Below are 18820 nucleotides of genomic sequence, written 5' to 3'. Positions count from 1 at the left end.
TGGGGACAGGGAGGGTAGAGAGGCCTGCAGGGGTGGGAGCACCCTAGATGCGCAGCTTGTGGGGTCGGAGGATACCCCGAGGGCCCAGAGGCGCGGGCTTGGCAACCGGCCCCTCCCCCAGCGTACTCCTAAAACCCAGAGCGCCGGGACCCTCCAACGTCAGCACGGCCTGCGCATGCGCTGTCACTTCCGGTGGGCTGGGCTCCGGGGGCACTCTGCCGGAGGGCGGTTCCGTCAAGTCTGGATCCTAGCTACCCCGGGGTTCTGTATCTGTGCTCGGGTTCCAGGCCCAGGATCCGGGCTGCATTTCCCAGGAGCTCGGGTGCGAGCTCGGTAAGCGTGCCTGGTCAGTGTGAAACTGATTCCCCCAGAGGAATCACGGTACCCAAAGTTGGGGGGTGGGGGGGGATATCGAAGCTGCCAAGGCTCTGACCATCAGCGCGGAGTCTTGATGCTCCTGACAAGGAGCACCACGAAACAGGTCTGCCTGACCCACTGATGAGTGTTCTGGGGGTTACCAAGGTCGGGTCGTTGCTACTTCCAACCGCTGGGCTTGACTCTCTACCCTGCTTAGAGGAAAGTCCTGAAGTGGATCGAATCCAGGGCTTGTTGTCTGGTAGCTCAGGGAGGCTGAGAAATTTCCTTCTTCAAAGGCAGATCTGATTTTCTTCCTCCTGGAATAGTTTTGAAAGTATTAAAACTGTCTGCCCTGAAGGCACTGGGAGTGGCCTCACTGGCCAAGGAGCCAACCAATCCAGGCAAAGGGCCCAGCACAGGCCTGGCATGTAGCAGGCATTCCACCCCAGTCAGCCCAGCCTCTACCCTCGGTCCCGTGCAGGCAGGACAAGGAGACCCCACCAACCTAGAAGAGTTGGTTGCCCAGCTCTAGCTCACCTCCCGCACCAGCCTCCTGAGATCTAGGGGCTCCAGCCTGAATCACTCTGCCCAGTGCTCAGGCAGCAAAAGAATCCAGCCTTTGTGACAGGCTTATTTATCCCTGCCAGGCGATGCTTCCGTGGCTGGGGCAGGGAGCGAGTGGCTCCAGGAAGGGAGCGTATTTGGGTCATGCTGAGGATGTGGGCAGTGTGGTAAAGGTCCAGAATTGAGTGATGACCTCTGAGCCGGATGTTTGCAAACATGGGGGTCTGCTAAGTCAGTGGTCCCCAACCTTTTTGGCACCAGGGGCCGGTTTCATAAAAGACAAGTTAGCCACCAGCCAGGATTGGCGGGGCGGGGGCACGGCAGCTGTGATTTTGGATAATTCAAGTACATCACATTTGTTGTGCACTTTATTTCTATTATTCTTACATCAGCTCCACCTAAAATCACCAGGTATTAGATCCCAGAGGGTGAGGGACCCCTGTTCTAAGTCCTCACAGAAAGCATTCTTAACTGCAGGTTGGGGTGAATTTTCAGGTTGACGGGTTTGCTTTTCATTGCTAGCATCCTCACTGCCCAGGTCCTGGCCCCCAGCCCTTTGCCCCTGCTCTTCTCTGGGGACTCCTTAAACTCCCTGGCTCCTGTGGGTACATATCCACGGGCTGCAGAATGAAGAAATGAACAAATGGAAGGGGATTTGGTGGTTTGGGTGTGCTGACCAGTCCCTTCTGGATCTCAGCCCCCCAACCTGTTTGTCCCTTAGACTCATTTTGTCCCCATCTCAATAAATGGCATCACCATTGCCCAGTTATTACAGCCACACATTTAAGGCATCTTTCCGATTTTTCAGTCAATTCACCTGTATATCTTTGTTGTTGTTGTTCAGTTGCTAAGTGGTGTCTTACTCTTTGAGACCCCATAGACTGCAGCTCACCAGGCTTCCCTGACCTTCACTATCTCCTGGAGTTTGCTCAAACTCATGTCCATTGAGTTCGTGATGCTATCCAACCATCTTATTCTCTGTTGCCCTCTTCTCCTGCCTTCAGTCTTTCCCAGCATCAGTCTTTTCCAAAGAGTCGGTCTTCCCATCAGGTGGCCAAAGTATTGGAGCTTCAACATTAGCCCTTCCAGTGAATATTCAGGGTTGATTTCCTCTAGAATTGACTGGTTTGACCTCCTTACTGTACGAGGGATTCTGAAGAGTCTTCTCCAGCATCGCAATTCCAAAGCATCAACTTTTTGGCTCTCAGCCTTCTTTAGCTTAAATATTTCTCATCTCATTCCATCTCCACTGCTGTCAAACGTGCCCTACATGATCACAAAAGCCTCTAAACTGATCTTCTTGCTTCTACTCTTTATTTCTTTTTCTTTTTTTTTTTGGTCCCTTGGCTTGTGGAATCTTAATTCTCTGACCAGAAATTGAACCTGTGCTCCCTGCAGTGGAAGTGTGGAGTCCTAACCCCTGGACTGCCAGGGAAGTCCCATGTTGCTTCCACTCTTGCTGTCCTCCAATCCATGCTCCAAAATTGCCAGTGATATTTCACAACTGGAAATGAAAAGCATTTTATTGGGTCTCTTTGTCTATTGGGAACAAAATAAAATCCCCAGTTCTTTCCCATGGCACTAACTCCAGTTCATTTCTCTTCTATCCACTCCACTCCAGTTATGCTGGGCTTCCTTCAGTTTCTGATGTATGTCCAGCTTTTTCTGTCTTAGTGTCTTTGACCCTGTTAATTTCCTTCATAGCACATTTATTTATCCCTGCTAGAATGCATGCTACAGAAGGACAGAAACTGACTGTGTTTTGGCCATAGGAATTTTTTTTTCTTCTTGAGTAAACTATTCTATTAAAATATAACATATTCAGAGAAATGCATGTATCGTAAGTGATTTTACAAATGAACACACCTGTGTGTAACCAACACCCAGATCAGAAAATAAAACACTTCCAGCCCCCAGTGTTCCCCGACATGTCTCCCCAAGGCCAAATATTATCCTGATTAGATTTGTTTTGCCAATTTTGAACTTTATGTAAATGGAATTATGACACACACCCCCAAATGCCCACATTCTAATCACCAGAATCTTTGAATATGTTACTTCACCTAGCAAAAGGTATTTTGCAGATGTGGTTAAATCAAGGATCTTGAGATGAGGCAGATTATGCTGGATTATTCAGGTGGTTCCAGTGTACACACAAGGGTCTTTAAAGTGGAAGAAAGAGGCCAAAGATGTCAGAGTCATCCAGCATGAGAAAGGTCATTTTCTGTTGGTGGATTTCAAGATGGAAAAGGGTGACTATGGGCCATGGAATGTGGGCAGCCTCTAGAAGGTAGGAGCAGCAAGGAAAGAGATGCTTGCCTGGAGCCTCCAGATGGGAACAAAGCCTTGCAGATAACTAGATATTAGTCATCGAGAGCCACGTCAATCTTCTAACTTGCGGAACTGTAAGATAATAAATTCGTGTTGTTTGAAGTGACTAAATTTGGAGTAGTTTGTTACAGAAACAATGGTGCCTCCTTGATTCTTCTAAAGAAGTTCAATGCCTTGTCACATGTTTATTGGGTCATTTATGAAGTGCTTGGTCAAGTCTTTTATGCACTTTTCCACTGAGCTTTCTTGTGAATTTGCAGGTGTTCTTTCTCTGTTCCAGATACAAGTCCTTTGTCGGATGTATTTGCCACATGTATTTAGAGTGGGTTATGGTCAGGGTGCTTTAATAGTACCAGTGCGTGGTAGGTCCTAATAAAAAATGAGTTACATGTATACTTGATTCTGAAAACTCCTTTAAGGAAAGAATGTTCGGAGAGGTGACACTATATACGGTGTAAGCAGTGTAATTGGGCGTAAGATATGGATCTCAAGTAGAGGGAAACGGGATCTTAAAGGGAAAGACCCAAAATGCGGGTAACAGTCAAAGTTCACCACTCCTAGCGTGAGGTTTCAGGCCACAGGCATTTAAACACAATTTCCTAAAGGTAATTTTAAATTAATTTTCATTCATTCCAAGAGTGTTCATGGAAGGTAGCAATGGTTCAGCCTGCTCTAGGCACTGAAGAGCCAGCCGAGAACGAGAGACAAGATCGTTGCTGTTAGGAGATCTACAGGGAGAGAGAGACAACAGTAGGTAAACAAACGATTTCACGCATTGAGTGAAACTGGAGTGAGACTAGAAGGGGAGGGTTGGTTCAGCAACAGCCCGACCGCCTCATCGCGGAGATCCCGCCCTCGGCCCCGCCTCATATTTTGCATACCTCTCCTGATTGGCCTGCGGCTTCTGGGTCCACCCCTCGGAGCGGGCTGCTAGGGAAGCGCGGGGCGGACACCGCCAAGATGCAGCGGCGGCTCCGGGTGTCGCCGGGCGGGCCGGGGGCATCGCGGGCAGGAGCCGGGCTGGGGGCGCCCACCGCGGCACCCGCGCGCTCCTAGCGCCCCAGACCTGCCGGTCGGGCCGGGAGCCTCCTTGTCGCCTTCCCGCCCGCCGTCCCCGCCCCTCCACCCTTTGTGCAGCTGCCGCCCGGTGCGCCCCGCTCTGCAAGACCCCGGCCCGGCCGGCCCGCGGCAGCGAGCCAGCCCCGCGTGGGCGTCCGGCCGGCGGCCGATGGCGAGGGGGCGCGGCGCGGGCGGGGGCACTGCAGCCCGAGTCCGCGACGCGGGAGGCTCGGCCCGCCTCCGCCGCATTGTCCCGGGCCCCGCGCCCCGGCCCTGAGCCGCGCCGCCGCAGCGCCCGCCCGCCACCCGCCGCCTGCGGGGCCATGCGGAGGGCCGCCAGGATGGAGGACTTCACGGCAGAGGAAGAGGAGCCCTGGTACGACCAGCAGGACCTGGAGCAGGGTGAGCGCAGGGAGCGGGAAAGCGGGGTGCGCCCCGCGACCCCTGTCCCCTTCTCCATTGTTGGGAGGTGTCACCCCGGGGAGGGCCGGACTGCATCTGGCGTGCCAGACTCGGAGGCGAAATGCGTCTGGAGAATGGGGACGTGGAGAGACGGTGGCCTGCCCCGGAAAAGCGGAACCAGACCGGTGGAGACCTGCAAAAGTCGGGGGAGCGGTCTTCTTTCCCTAAACAACAGGGGTGGACATCACCCAGTTCGCCCACCTCATCTTATAGGCAGGAACTGCCCAGGAGCCCCGGGTATGGTTGAGGGGGTCTGAAAATGCTAACTGGAAGTCTTTGGAGGCCAGGAGGCGGCTTGTTGGTTCTGTTTTGCTGAGTGGGGTTGTGTGTGGGGAGAGGTGAGGGGAGGAAGTTAATCCCATTCTAAATCCAGCGGCACCCTTCCCTGCCAGGATTCTGGAGCTCACAGACTCCTAGAAAGTTTCCCCAGCTCCCTTCCCCTCCCCCGGGGGAGGTGATGAGGGTGCGGGCATCTTGCGGATGAAGACAGCGGAGACAACTAGGAGTCCAACCCGCCTTCTGGAGGGAGGAGTCCCTGCAGCCCTTCCCCTGCTGGCCTTCTCCCAAATGGCGCAAGGTCTGGAGCAGGTCGGATTTGGGAATTCTGAGCAGTGCCCCAGATCAGAGCCTGAGTAAAGAGGGAGCCACGTTTCCGTCTCTCCCATCTGAGGGCAAAGAGGGCGACTGGAAGGGGGTTGGTGAGGTGGCCGGGGTGACATCACTCCGAGGAGGGGGCGGGGCTGTTAGGACAGGAAGGAGGAGAAGGCTTGAGAGGGTCAGGGCCAAGGCCCGCTGGAGTTCAATCCACTCTCCTTTCCCCAAAGTGCCTCCTTCTGGGATGGTCAGAATTGGAGGGGCTAGGAAGTGTATCCTAGAAGTGACCATAGTCACCCAGCAAGCCGGGTGGGTGTGGACAGTCTGGGTGTGGGCCGACAGCCTCTACTCTGGGTCTCCAACTCTGGGGCCCAGATATCTGCCTTTGCCCCTGTGCGAGGCATCTACCCCCATCCTGGAGCCTTTGTGTTTCAGCCCTGACCCACAATCCCACGTGGCCAGATTTGCTGGTAGATGAGGCTCTGCCCTTGTGCTCCCGGCTGTGGGTTAATTGGAGCCTCTGGGGGACCAGGGTGGGACTGGGGGTTCTGGGCTGGACCCTGCCTCTACCCTCAGCCTCCCTGCCTGGAGTGAAATGCCCGATCCTGGCTGCAACACCTCCTTCCCCAACCCTGGGCCAACTACTCCCAAAACCTCACATTACACAAACACCTATCAGGCTCCACTGTGTCAGACGCCATCCTGGGAGCTGGGAGCAGTCTTAGCCTTGGCCTCCTCGGTTCACCTGGGTAGGGGAAGTTGGGCTTGTAACTGAGTGGGGATGGCAGGATGCAATGAGAGGGCTTCACGGAAGAGGTGGGCCTGGAAGGAAAGATTGGAAGCTGAGTGCCTGGGAAGATGGCCTCCTCGGAGGCAGATGCTAATGTCATTGCTGTCTCATTCCATTCCCGCGCCCCTGAAGAAGGCTCTGGCACCATGCCCAGCCCAGATGTGGGAGGAAGGAGCCAGGGAGAAAGGCTGGCAGATGTGCTGCATCCGGAGAGGGAGGGATGCCCAGATCCCAGGGTGGCCGGGCAGCCAGGCTCTGGGGCCAGGGTCAGGAATGGGCCCCACAGGCCCCTGCTTTTCTGGCCTTGCTGGTCTGCAGCAGTTGGCCTAGCCTCATGGCCTGAGTAGCAGCTGGATGCCAGCAGCAAGGAGGGAAACCAGAGATAGTCTCAGAAGAAACAAGAGCTTTCGACCAAAACCCCAGCCTCTACTTGCCAAGGGCCAGATGCAGGGCCGAGCCTGGGGACTTGATCTCCACCCTCCGGAGTCTCCACAGCCCAGCCGAGGAGGCAGGAATGGGATCAAATCAGCACTTGTGAGTGAGCCACAGGGGCTCTGCAGCAGTGAGCCCTGCAGACAGTGAGAACAGACTTGAGGGCCCTCTGCTGCGAGATGCACAAGATTTTTGCAGCCCTTTGGAGCTAGAGGGGAACAGCCACACCCCCAAACCCCTACCCACCCCTACCGCCCCGGCAGAGGAAGGAAGGCCAGTGGTCTAGTGGAGATGGTACGTGTACTAAGGCACAGAGTGATGTGAGAAGCCTGCACCGGGAAGTGGGGATTATCCAGAGTGTCAGGGTGGGGTTGGAGGAAGGCCCAGGCACAGCTACTGCAGCACCACCCCTGTGGGGCCCGGCATGAAGCACCGGATGGTGGGGTGAACTTGGGCCAGAGGCCAACCACATGGGGGATCAGGTGTCTGTTGCTTCCCCCTTCCCCTCACCCAGTGCCCAAACTCTCTCCTGCCCAGCTCCCCCTCGTTGCCTCTGAGCATCCCAGGACGTGGTTTTTCTCAGCCAGCTCCATCCCTGCTGAGGATGGGCCCCAAATTTACTTTCAAATGCTTCGCCATCAAGCTCCTGTTTGACTTTGACGTTGTTCTGTCCTGGTGGAGGGAGGCAGTGGGGACAAACAAGGCCCTCAGTTCTCGCTGTGCCCCCTCTGCCCTCTGCCATAAGCACCCGTGAAAATAGAAAAAGCCATTAATTATTAGGCGCTGGCACTCTCTCTGCCTGCCTCCCTCCCCCACCTTGGACCAGGTGTGCCTGGCCCTGTGGGTACCTCTTTCCGGACTGAGAGATGGCTGCTGAGTCACACATTTGAAGTCTTGGGCTCCTGACCTTGAGTCTCAGCCTCAGGGCCGAGCTCTGACATGGCAAAGGGAGGAAGGTGAGTGGACCCCAATTCCGCAGATCCAGAGTTCCTGACATTGGTGCCCTGAAGGTTGTGAACAGACCCCTGCCACCCTGCCAGGTGGTGGCTGGCCTTCTCCCGTCCCTTTTATCTTTGTCTTTTCTTCCTGGTGTCTGCCCTCTGTCCTTTTCCTGTCTCTCTTCTCCCGAGTCTAGGGGGCTCCATGCTGACCCCAGTCAGGAGGGGCAGTGTGATTTCAGGGTTTCCTTTCAAAGACATCCCCTGGCTCCCAGCCATTGTCTCTCGGGTTCTGGGGCGTTGCTCCCAGGCAACACCTTGACTGGCATTCAGAGCCCACTGCAGGAGACCCCAGAAAACTTAGGTCCAGGCAGGGGAGATGCCAGTTCAGACCCAGTACCTCCCAGTAATGGTCCAGTGTGACCATTATTCTGGCCATGGCAGGCTGCTTATTACTCCAGATTCCACTTCCAGCTTAGCCAGCTCCTCTGTTCCCCCACTCCTAGGCCCCCCTCCCACTCTGGTCTGGGGTCTGCACCCTCCCCAGAGTCATCCCCAGCCCTCATCTAGCTGGGTCCTTTCCCCAGCACTTGGCTCCACTCAGTCCCCTGCCCTGAAGCTTGTAGACTTCTCTCATGATGCCTCCTGGCAGCTCTGACCAGCTTAGCTTCCACTGTGATCCAAGTTCCCTGAAACAGTCCCTGAGATTCTCCCCCACCCCAAACTACTTCCACTGTGTTCTCTTCCTCCCCTTCCTTGGAATCACTAGGCGGCTCTGGTCACATTCTCTGCCTTCAACATCCCCAGGTTATAATGTGACTTGCAGCCACCCCAGCGCACCCCGCTGGTGGTAGGAATACATACCCAGCTCAGATGCCTACCTGGAAGAAAAAGCATAAAGTGCAGTTGTTCTCAGCCTTAACTGTGACTGAAGGCCCTGAAACTCTAGCTTAAGTTTCAGGAGTTTCATGCAGGTCATCCACAGAGCCTGTCCCTCGAAGCCAAGGCAGGAGACAGCATTAGTAGAAATGGCCCCATTGCAGACCACCTGACCCAGTTCCCAAGGCAAAAAAATAAAAAGCTGTATTGAGTGTCACCTTCTGTTTTTCCATTTATACCTGAGTTATTTGAAAGGGTTTGTGGATGAGCCAAATGCTCACCATCTCATTACAGAGAAAAGGGAGCTGGTATGCCTCCCTCATCATGAACCAGGGGTGGTTGGTCCTGCTGAATTTCCACCAAGCACACAGCAGAAACTGACCTGCCCTCCTCTTTGAGACTACAATGTGATTCTTGGCTTCCCTTATAAATATATATTTAAATATAAGTGAATTATATATATATATAAATATACTACTCTTTGCTTCTTTTTTTTTTTTAATTTATTGGAGTAGAGTTGATTTGCAGTGTTGTGTTAGTTTCTGCTCTACGACAAAGTGAATCAGTTAGATATATATCTACTCTTTTTTTAGATTCTCTTCTCATATAGGTCATTACAAAGTATTAAGTAGACTCACCTGTGCTATGGGCTTCCCAGGTGGCATTAGTGGCAAAGAACCCGCCTACCAATGCAGGAGACATAAGGTGGTGCAGATTTGGTTCCTGGATGGGGAGGATCCCTGGAGAAGGATTTCCTTCTGGAAATACTGGAGAGGCAACCCACTCCAGTATTCTTGCCTGGAGAATCCCTTGGACAGAGGAGCCTGGTGGGCTACAGTCCATAGAATCACCAAGAGTCGGACACGACTGAAGCGACTTAGCACGCGTGCACCTGTGGTATACAGTAGGTCCTTCTTCATTATCTTATTCATTACCCTTTGTGTCTGAAAGGAGTTAGGCATATATATGTGGGAATATCCACTCCAAATGTCATGATCAGATCAGATCAGATCAGATCAGTCGCTCAGTTGTGTCCGACTCTGTGTGACCCCATGAATCGAAGCACGCCAGGCCTCCCTGTCCATCACCAACTCCCGGAGTTCACTCAGACTCACATATATTGAGTCAGTGATGCCATCCAGCTATCTCATCCTCTGTCATCCCCTTCTCCTCCTGCCCCCAATCCCTCCCAGCATCAGAGTCTTTTCCAATGAGTCAACTCTTCGCATGAGGTGGCCAAAGTACTGGAGTTTCAGCTTTAGCATCATTCCTTCCAAAGAAATCCCAGGGCTGATCTCCTTGCAGTCCAAGGGACTCTCAAGAGCCTTCTCCAACACCACAGTTCAAAAGCATCAATTCTTCGGCACTCAGCCTTCTTCACAGTCCAACTCTCACATCCATACATGACCACAGGAAAAACCATAGCCTTGACTAGACGGACCTTTGTTGGCAAAGTAACGTCTCTGCTTTTCAATATGCTATCTAGGTTGGTCATAACTTTCCTTCCAAGGAGTAAGCACCTCTTAATTTCATGGCTGCAGTCACCATCTGCAGTGATTTTGGAGCCCAAAAAATAAAGTCTGACACTGTTTCCACTGTTTCCCCATCTATTTCCCATGAAGTGATGGGACCAGATGCCATGATCTTCGTTTTCTGAATGTTGAGTTTAAGCCAACTTTTTCACTCTCCACTTTCACTTTCATCAAGAGGCTTTTGAGTTCCTCTTCACTTTCTGCCATAAATGTCATGATACTCTCACCCAACTCCAGACCCACTTGAGATAATTTTTAGGGATTCTGGCACCCGCTACTTCCTTCTAAACCCCGCTCCTCTCCACCACACAGCCCCCTAAAGACAGACCAGGCTTTGAAGCCTGGTCCAGTTCTAATAGCCAGCAAACCCTTCCACCCCCTCCCCTCTTCAGTGAGCTCCGGGCGTCCTTCCAAGCCCACCTCCAAAGCTGCTCCTTGTCTGAGACTCCCACCATCCACGCCATGAACTCTCCCTTCCCTATCTCCCAGGGCACTTTGCCCCTCTGTATACTGATGCTCCCACTCCAATACTCTTCCCTGGAAAATCCCATGGGTGGAGGAGCCTGATAGGCTGCAGTCCATGGGGTCTCGAAGAGTCGGATAGGACTGAGCGACTTCACTTTCACTTTTCACTTTCATGCGTTGGAGAAGGAAATAGCAACCCACTCCAGTGTTCTTGCCTGGAGAATCCCAGGGACGGGGAGCCTGGTGGGCTGCTGTCTATGGGGTCACACAGAGTTGGACACGACTGAAAGTGACTTAGCTTATCAGATCAGATCAGTCGCTCAGTCGTGTCCGACTCTTTGCGACCCCATGAATTGCAGCACGCCAGACCTTCCTGTCCATCACCAACTCCGGGAGTTCACTCAGACTCACATACATTGAGTCAGTGATGCCATCCAGCCATCTCATCCTCTGTCATCCCCTTCTCCTCCTGCCCCCAATCCCTCCCAGCATCAGAGTCTTTTCCAATGAGTCAATTCTTCACATGAGGTGGCCAAAGTACTGGAGTTTCAGCTTTAGCATCATTCCTTCCAAAGAAATCCCAGGGCTGATCTTCAGAATGGACTGGTTGGATCTCCCTGCAGTCCAAGGGACTCTCAAGAGTCTTCTCTAACACCACAGTTCAAAAGCATCAATTCTTCGGCACTCAGCCTTCTTCACAGTCCAACTCTCACATCCATACATGACCACTGGAAAAACCATAGCCTTGACTAGATGGACCTTTGTTGGCAAAGTAATGTCTCTGCTTTTGAATATGCTATCTAGGTTGGTCATAACTTTCCTTCCAGGGAGTAAGCGTCTTTTAATTTCATGGCTGCAGTCACCATCTGTAGTGATTTTGGAGCCCAGAAAAATAAAGTCTGACACTGTTTCCACTGTTTCCCCATCTGTTTCCCATGAAGTGGTGGGACTGGATGCCATGATCTTCGTTTAGCTTATACTGATGCTCTTATCACATTCCACTCACTCGTTCTTTCAAAAAAGATTTATTATTCACCTGCTCTGTGCCGGGTATTGTTCTAAGTCCTCAGGGTATCAGTGACTGAAACAGGCAAAATCCCTACCCTTTAAGCTTACCACTAGTCAAGGGGCAGGAGCAAGTTAATGAGCAAATTGTTGGGTAAGTTAGTGATACGAGCTAATGAGAAAAATGAAGCAGGGAGGGCGTGGGGGTGGGGGAGGGTGCAATTTTGAATCAGTGTTTGAGAAAGGCTTCCTGGAGGAGGTGACATTAAAGCACAGACTTGAGGGCACAGAGAGGAACTCTAGGAGTGTCTGGGGAGAGGGCATTCCAGGCCAATGCACAGGTCTCCTCATGGCTTACATCTCCTTCCAGGCTTAGAGTCTCCCCAGAGGCGGCCCCTGGGTCCTGGTTCTCTCCAGGTCCCCAAGGCTCAGCCCAGAGCGAATGTTCAGAACAGGAATGGGAAGGGTCTTCTGACTCCATTCTCTGTTGCTCATGCTCCTCCCACCCTCTGCCCCCTCCCCACCAGACTTGCATTTGGCCGCAGAGCTGGGGAAGACGCTGCTGGAGAGGAACAAGGAGCTAGAGGAGTCTCTACAGCAGATGTACTCCACTAACGAGGAGCAAGTGCAGGAGATCGAGGTGAGGGGCCCCCTGGGCCCTATACATGCTCCCCAGCCCATCGAGGGCCCCTTAGTCTGTGTGTACCTGTGTGCAGCTTAGGAAAAGGTACCCCATCTTAGCAGACCCAGCCTTGACCCAAAAGCCTTGTGCAGTCCACAACCTGCACAACTGTCCCAGGCAGCCCCGTTGAACCACCAGCTCGACCCCCTCCCTCCGCTGCAGATGAATACCCGAAAGCAAACCTGTTCCTGAAAGTGGGAGGAGGGCCCAGGCAGAGACATTTTCCCCAACCCAGTTCTGAAAGGTAACTATCCCACCCCTACCCCCATCCCCCAGTACCTGACCAAACAGCTGGACACACTGCGGCACGTGAATGAACAGCACGCCAAAGTGTACGAGCAGCTGGACCTGGCGGCCCGAGACCTGGAGCTGACCAATCAGAAGCTGGTGCTGGAGAGTAAGGTGGCCCAGCAGAAGATCCACGGGTGAGGGCCGGGTGGAGCTGGGAACTTGGATGTGGGATGGTAAGGGGGAGGCCCCAGGGCTGGGTGTACCTGTGTGTGTGTGTGTGTGTGTGTGTGTGTGTGTGTGCCAGTGGGTGTGACTCAGATTCCTTCTACCAAAAGCCCAGGTCTGGGAACCTGGGATGGTAGTAACTTTGCCCTCATTGATTTGGGCTGGTTTAACATTCCTTCTTTGGAAGGAATGATGATAAAGCTGAAGCTCCAGTACTTTGGCCACCTCATGCGAAGAGTTGACTCATTGGAAAAGACTCTGATGCTGGGAGGGATTGGGGGCAGGAGGAGAAGGGGACGACAGAGAATGAGATGGCTGGATGGCATCACTGACTCGATGGACGTGAGTCTGAGTGAACTCTGGGAGTTGGTGATGGACAGGGAGGCCTGGCGTGCTGCGATTCATGGGGTCGCAAAGAGTCGGACACGACTGAGCGACTGAACTGAACTGAACTGAACTGAACATTCCGGCCACAACCCATCTTTAAGCACCAACTATACTCCAGGCTCTGTTTTAGGGAAAATATAGTGATGGGGATGCAAAGACACTGTCCCGCCCTCTGGGAGGGAAGGCAGGTATGTGAATATTTTATTGCAGTGCAAAGTGATAAGTGATAGAAGGGTGTACAAGGAACGGAGGAGACAGGACTTCCCAGGTGGTCCAGTGGTTAAGACTCTGCACTTCCACTGCAGGAGATACAGGTTTGATCCCAGATCAGGGAACTAAGATTTTGCACATTGTATGGCCCCAAAATAAATATAAATTAATTAAGTGAGAGTGAAAGTTGCTCAGTCTTGTCCAACTCTTTTCGACCCCATGGACTATACAGCCCATGGAATTCTCCAGGCCAGAATTCTGGTGTGGATAGCCGTTCCCTTCTCCAAGGGATCTTCCCAATCCAGGTATCAAACCCAGGTCTCCCACATTGCAGGTGGATTCTTTACCAGCTGAGCTACCAGGGAAGCCCAATTAAATAAAGTAAAAATCTTTAAAAAGAAAAGAAAGAAAAGAGCCTTCTGGTGATCCAGTGGCTAAGACTCCTCGCTTCCAATGCAGGGGGCCCAGGTTTGATCCCTGGCCAGGGAACTAGATCCCACAGGTGATAACCAAAGATCCCACATGCCGAGACTAAGATCAAAGATTCTGTGTGCTGCAACTAATACCTGGCACAGCCAAATAAGTAAATAAATACGTAATAAATGAGTAAATTTAAATAAATAAGTAGATACATTAAAAAAGAAAGAAACGGAGGGAGGAAACACGGAGAAGTGTCGGCTCAGCCTGGGAGGTGGAGCAGAAGCGTGGGTCCTTGGCTGCCCAAGGAATTCCTCGTCTGACCTCAGCCCCAGGCAGTGTGGCTCAAGGTTGCCTGTCTGGCCCCAGCCCCAAGCCCCCCAGGGCTTCGGTGAGGAGGGCTGGCCCTGTCCCCTGAGCGTCCCTCCCATCTGTGTGTGCCCCACTCCACCCCAGGCTGACAGAGACCATTGAGCGCCTGCAGACCCAGGTGGAGGAGCTGCAGGCTCAGGTGGAGCAGCTGCGGGACCTGGAGCAGCTGCGCGTGCGGCGGGAGAAGCGCGAACGCAGGCGCACCATCCACACCTTCCCCTGCCTCAAGGAGCTGTGCACCAGCCCCCGGTAGGTGAGGGTGCGCTGGGCCCATCTCCACGGGGTGAGGGGAAGGCAGGGTGGGCACCGGGCAGCAGGTGGGAGGAGGGTCGGTGCATCCTCTGAGCTATTGCAGAGGCAGGTCGTGGAGCTAACAGCAGTCAGCAGCTGGCGCTGAGAGCCCTGGCCACGTGCCCACCACGCCGCTCAGTGACTTAATTCTCATGGCAATACGGTGAGGTGTGGTTTATCATCCCCGCTACTCAGAAGAGGAAATTGAGACTCCGAGGTCACCTGCTTAGTAAGTCAGAAGTCAGGAGGGACGAACCACCGTCCCTTTCAGTTCCCATTAAGCCTTTTGAATTGGGATGACTTAAACAGTGGGGGACTTTGGTGGTCGTCCAGTGGCTAAGACTCCACGCTCACAATTCAGGGGGCTTGGATTCGATCCACCGTTAGGTAACTAGATCTCACACGCCACAACTGAAGATCCTGCATGCTGCAATAAAGATTGACGATCTAAGACTCGGCACAGCCAATTTTTTTTTTTTAAAGAAGAATACACACCGTGGATTTAATGGGTGTTTCAATAAAGTTCCTGGCAAGAGACAGACAGCGCCCCTCCCAGGGTAATTGAGGACAGATCGATAAAGAGGTGTGGGCAAGGTGTGGGGAAACTAGGTGGACACTGCTATACCCTGGGGTTGCAATAGTCAAGAGCTGATACCATCCTGAGACCAAAGGGGCCAGGAGAAGGGAGGATACTGGAACCCAGAGGGCATGGAGCAGGCTTCCTGCCTGCCCCACAGTAACCAGGGAGGAAGCCCAGGGAGAGACATTCCCTGCAACCTCTCTCTGCTCCTACCCCTGGAACTCCTGCCGGTAGCGCCCATCGGCTGAACCCAAGAGAGAGCCAGGACACCTGGCTGAAGCGAAGGGCAAGCTCCCAGGGCAGAGAGCCGGGGGAGAAGGCGCGGGAGTGACTCTAGTGGGCAGAGCATGCAGCCCAGTGGGGCAGAGAGATGCAGCTGAGCTCCAAGGGCCTGGCCCGCGCGCGCCCTCGCCATCTGCCCACCTGCCCCTGCTCCTTCCCAGGTGTGAAGATGCCTTCCGCCTGCACAGCTCCTCCCTGGAGCTGGGCCCGCGTCCCCTGGAGCAGGAGAACGAGCGGCTGCAGACCTTGGTGGGCGTGCTGCGCTCCCAGGTGAGCCAGGAGCGGCAGCGCAAGGAGCGGGCGGAGCGCGAGTATGCAGCGGTGCTCCAGGAGTACTCGGAGCTGGAGCGGCAGCTGTGCGAGATGGAGGGCTGCCGCTTCCGCGTGCAGGAGCTGGAGGCCGAGCTGCTGGAGCTACAGCAGATGAAGCAAGCCAAGACCTACCTGCTGGGCCGGGAGGACCACCTGGCCGAGGCCCTGCTGGCGCCCCTCACCCAGGCGCCCGAAGCCGACGACCCCCAGCCAGGCATCGGCGACGACTCAGGCCCCCAGGACGGGGTCTCCTCTCCGGCCGCCTCCCCCGGCCACGCCGTGCGCAAGAGCTGCAGCGACACGGCGCTCAACGCCATCGTGGCCAAAGACCCGGCCAGCCGGCATGCGGGCAACCTCACGCTGCACGCCAACAGCGTGCGCAAGCGGGGCATGTCCATCCTGCGCGAGGTGGACGAGCAGTACCACGCGCTGCTGGAGAAGTACGAGGAGCTGCTGAGCAAGTGCCGGCAGCACGGGGCCGGGGTGCGGCACGCGGGGGTGCAGACCTCGCGGCCCATCTCCCGGGACAGCTCCTGGAGGGACCTGCGGGCTGGCGAGGAGGGCCTGGGGGAGACCAAGGCGGAGAAGAGCCTCAGCCAGCACGTGGAGGCCGTGGATAAGCGGCTGGAACAGAGCCAGCCCGAGTACAAGGCTCTCTTCAAGGAGATCTTCTCCAGGATCCAGAAGACCAAGGCCGACATCAACGCCACCAAAGTCAAGACGCACAGCAGCAAGTGACGGTTTCCCCCCCTGGGTCAGGCCAGTGGGGGTCCCTTGAACCTGGGCCCTGCAGCCTCTGGTGAGTGAGGGAGCCCTTTTAGCAGCAATACACCCCCGAGGGAGGTTGTCCTCTGACCCAGGGAGCACGTGGGGAAATCCACTCTCTGCTGATGATGGAGGCCTTCCTCGCGACCCAGGATCCTCCGTCACCGGCGCCAGCCCCCAGGCGCAGCCCACAGATTGCAAGCCAAAAGTCCCTACTCCCCTGGGGATTCTCAGCTCTCCCAGCCCTGCCCCCTAACCCCAGGCCTTGCTCTCAGATTTGTGGCCAAGCTTCTGAAAGCCATTCTGGACCCGTTGACTTTTTTTTTTCAACGCTGGTTTTCCTGAGAGATTTTTTTGCAAGGCAAGTTCTCCTTGACCCCCCCTCGCCACAACTGGAAACACTTGAACGGGGACCCCAGAGCCAGCTGTTGCAGGTTCTAGGGGTCTCCCGGACCATCCACTGCTTCTCCCCAGCTGTGACACGCTGTCATTCCCTTCGTACCAGCTGTCCTGCCTCAAGGGTCCTGACCAGGTCAGAGATGGCCCCTGCCAGGCAGAGCAGAAAGCCTGAGCCAGGCCTGAGCGACCCTCGATGCCAGTCCTGGTGAGGGTGGGCTTGTCCCTGGACACCCTCAGCCCACCGCAGATCTGTAGCCAATCAACTCAGAGCCAGCCTCCCCGGGTTCCAGCCCCAGAAATGCCTTCTGGGTATCAAGCCTTCCAGGGGTCCAGGAGATGGGAGCTCCCATCTCTGCATGCCTCCTCTGACTCACCGAGCTTGGCCTCTGCCTGTCCCCATCTCAGGGACCACAATGTGTCTCGTTCACCCCCACGCTCCCCACCACCAGGCCCACCCCACCGCAGGTCATGAGTGCCACCCCCAGAATGTCCTGGGCATGTGCCACCAGCCCATGGCCCCAGCATCCTCCCCTGCCCCCCTTTACTGCGCCCCCCCCAGGATGCTACCCCACCCTGGGCAGTGCTGAAATGGGACCAGATGGGGAGCGCGTCTCCTCCTCCCCATAAAATGCCTGCTTGTAACCACTCAGCTTTGTGGGGGGCTTTTGAGGACCCAGGAGGGTCAGGGACTTTATCTTATGTTAAGGCTTCAGAAGATCCAGCTTCAGCTAAGAGAGGCCCAGATCCCCAGCTTGCCCTTCAGGGCTCCCCATTCTTTCTACCGCCCATCCTGAGACCCTAGGGATTGGAGGAGGGAAGTCAGTGGCCCTGGCCTCTGTGCTGGGAGCCCAGTGGGGAACCTTCATGCCTTATCTGTTTCTAAGGGGTTTTCTTAACAAGCCTCCCAGCCTCCCTGGAGGCACCACCCTGCTCTCCGGGCGGCACTGTGATGAGACCTGTCAGCTGGTCCTTCCGTTCACATATCTTGGAAGCTTTCGTCCTTTGGAGCCAGACAGTTCCCAGCCCTCCATGTGTCTCTGTCATCTAGGGTGGAGGGGGTGGAGTGGGACAGGACAGGTGGGGGAACGGCTCCTGCCTCTTTGCTCCCTACTTCTGTAGCTGCCGACCAGCGTCATCTTTGAAGTATACATGAGAGAAATATATTTACAAATGCTTTATTCTCTTCTTTAATAAAAAAAAAAAAAAAAAAAACCAAACCCGCACCAGTATTCTAAAAGCAGAAATGGCTCTGGAGCCAAGTGGTCCTGTCTGAGCATCTCCTGCACCAGCCTCCCATCACACAGGCGGGGGGCACATCCTGACTTCACTCCCTTGTGATAGGCAGCCAAACAGCAGACTCTTGGAAGTTTCCATATTTGTTGAGTGCCAGCCATGCCAGAAGTGTTGCCTTGCCAGGTGCCCCAAGAGCACCTACCAAGGGGTAGACTCTCCTTGCTGTACCGATTTTGCAACTCCCTCCCCCCAGCCCACACCTGCCAACAGCCCAGGTAACCAGAAGTCAATGAAGATGCTCCTGAATCTTTGGAGGAGTCCGTTTCTTGCACCCTTCTCCAATCTCCCCTTTCCGAAAATTCGATCAGCCTTGTGGATCCCAATCCCACATGGAAAAGCGTCCAGTCTTCACTGAGGGTATGCTCAGGGACCTCCCACCAACCCCCATCTCCCCCCACATTCCAGAATGAGCCAGGAGCAACTTTCCTTGAACCCGGGAGGTGAGGACTGTGGTGTGGGGAGCCCAGAGCTGGGTCCCAAACTGGCAAGAAGTTTTTTACATTATCTGAATAGCAAGGGGGTTTTTACAGCGTGCAAGCGGCTGTGGGATCTTCCAGTCCTGCTGTGACTTGTCTCCAGTGGGCCGGAGAAGATGTCATGTGACTCCCAAAGCCATCAGACCTGAGAAGCAAAGGAAACTGGGGCCTGCATCCAGCCAGGCCTTTTAAATCACCCTTAGCCTCAGCCACCTTCCCAGGCAGCAATACAACCTCCGACGAGGATCCGATCCCAAGACTCAGAGGTTAAGTCAGTGACTCAAAGTCACATAGGAACAGTCAAACCCAGACCTGATTAATTCCAGTATTCGATACTGCATGTTCCCTGTCTCCACACAATTCTGAGTTCTAAAAGCCAGACTGACCTAGTGAGAGTTAGCCACTCAGTCGTGTCCGACTTTTTGCAACCCCAAGGACTGTAGCCTGCCAGGCTCCTCTGTCCCTGGGGTTTTCCAGGCAAGAACACTGG

General features: G+C 54.4%; 1 protein-coding gene across 2 annotated transcripts; it reads left to right on the top strand.

The window, feature by feature from the left end:
* The first annotated feature begins 202 nt into the window (after window positions 1-202).
* CDR2L (cerebellar degeneration related protein 2 like) lies at window positions 203-17774 on the top strand. Of its 2 annotated transcripts, XM_019982178.2 has the most exons (6): window positions 203-333; window positions 3890-4713; window positions 11936-12048; window positions 12367-12515; window positions 14017-14181; window positions 15247-17772. In XM_019982178.2, exons 2-6 carry the CDS (start codon window positions 4635-4637, stop codon window positions 16133-16135), a joined length of 1395 nt encoding a protein of 464 aa, XP_019837737.2. In that variant the 5' UTR covers window positions 203-333; window positions 3890-4634; the 3' UTR covers window positions 16136-17772. The 2 variants fall into 2 exon arrangements, with proteins under 2 accessions (XP_019837737.2, XP_070630210.1); XM_070774109.1 differs by lacking the exons at window positions 203-333; window positions 3890-4713 and adding an exon at window positions 8922-9310 and having other exon boundaries at window positions 15247-17774.
* The last annotated feature ends 1046 nt before the right edge of the window (window positions 17775-18820 follow it).

The sequence above is a fragment of the Bos indicus genome, chromosome 19 (genome assembly GCF_029378745.1).
Source record: "Bos indicus isolate NIAB-ARS_2022 breed Sahiwal x Tharparkar chromosome 19, NIAB-ARS_B.indTharparkar_mat_pri_1.0, whole genome shotgun sequence".
Taxonomy (NCBI): Eukaryota; Metazoa; Chordata; class Mammalia; order Artiodactyla; family Bovidae; genus Bos; species Bos indicus.
The sequence above is the reverse complement of the archived record's forward strand: the minus strand, read 5'-3'. Positions and strand labels throughout refer to the sequence as shown.

Coding starts and splice junctions, on each gene's coding strand:
- CDR2L (XM_070774109.1), top strand. CDS start 9,052: ATGGGCTTCCCAGGTGGCATTAGTGGCAAAGAACCCGCCTACCAATGC. Junction 12,049..12,366: donor AGCAAGTGCAGGAGATCGAG/GTGAGGGGCCCC, acceptor CCCATCCCCCAG/TACCTGACCAAACAGCTGGA. Junction 12,516..14,016: donor GCCCAGCAGAAGATCCACGG/GTGAGGGCCGGG, acceptor ACTCCACCCCAG/GCTGACAGAGACCATTGAGC.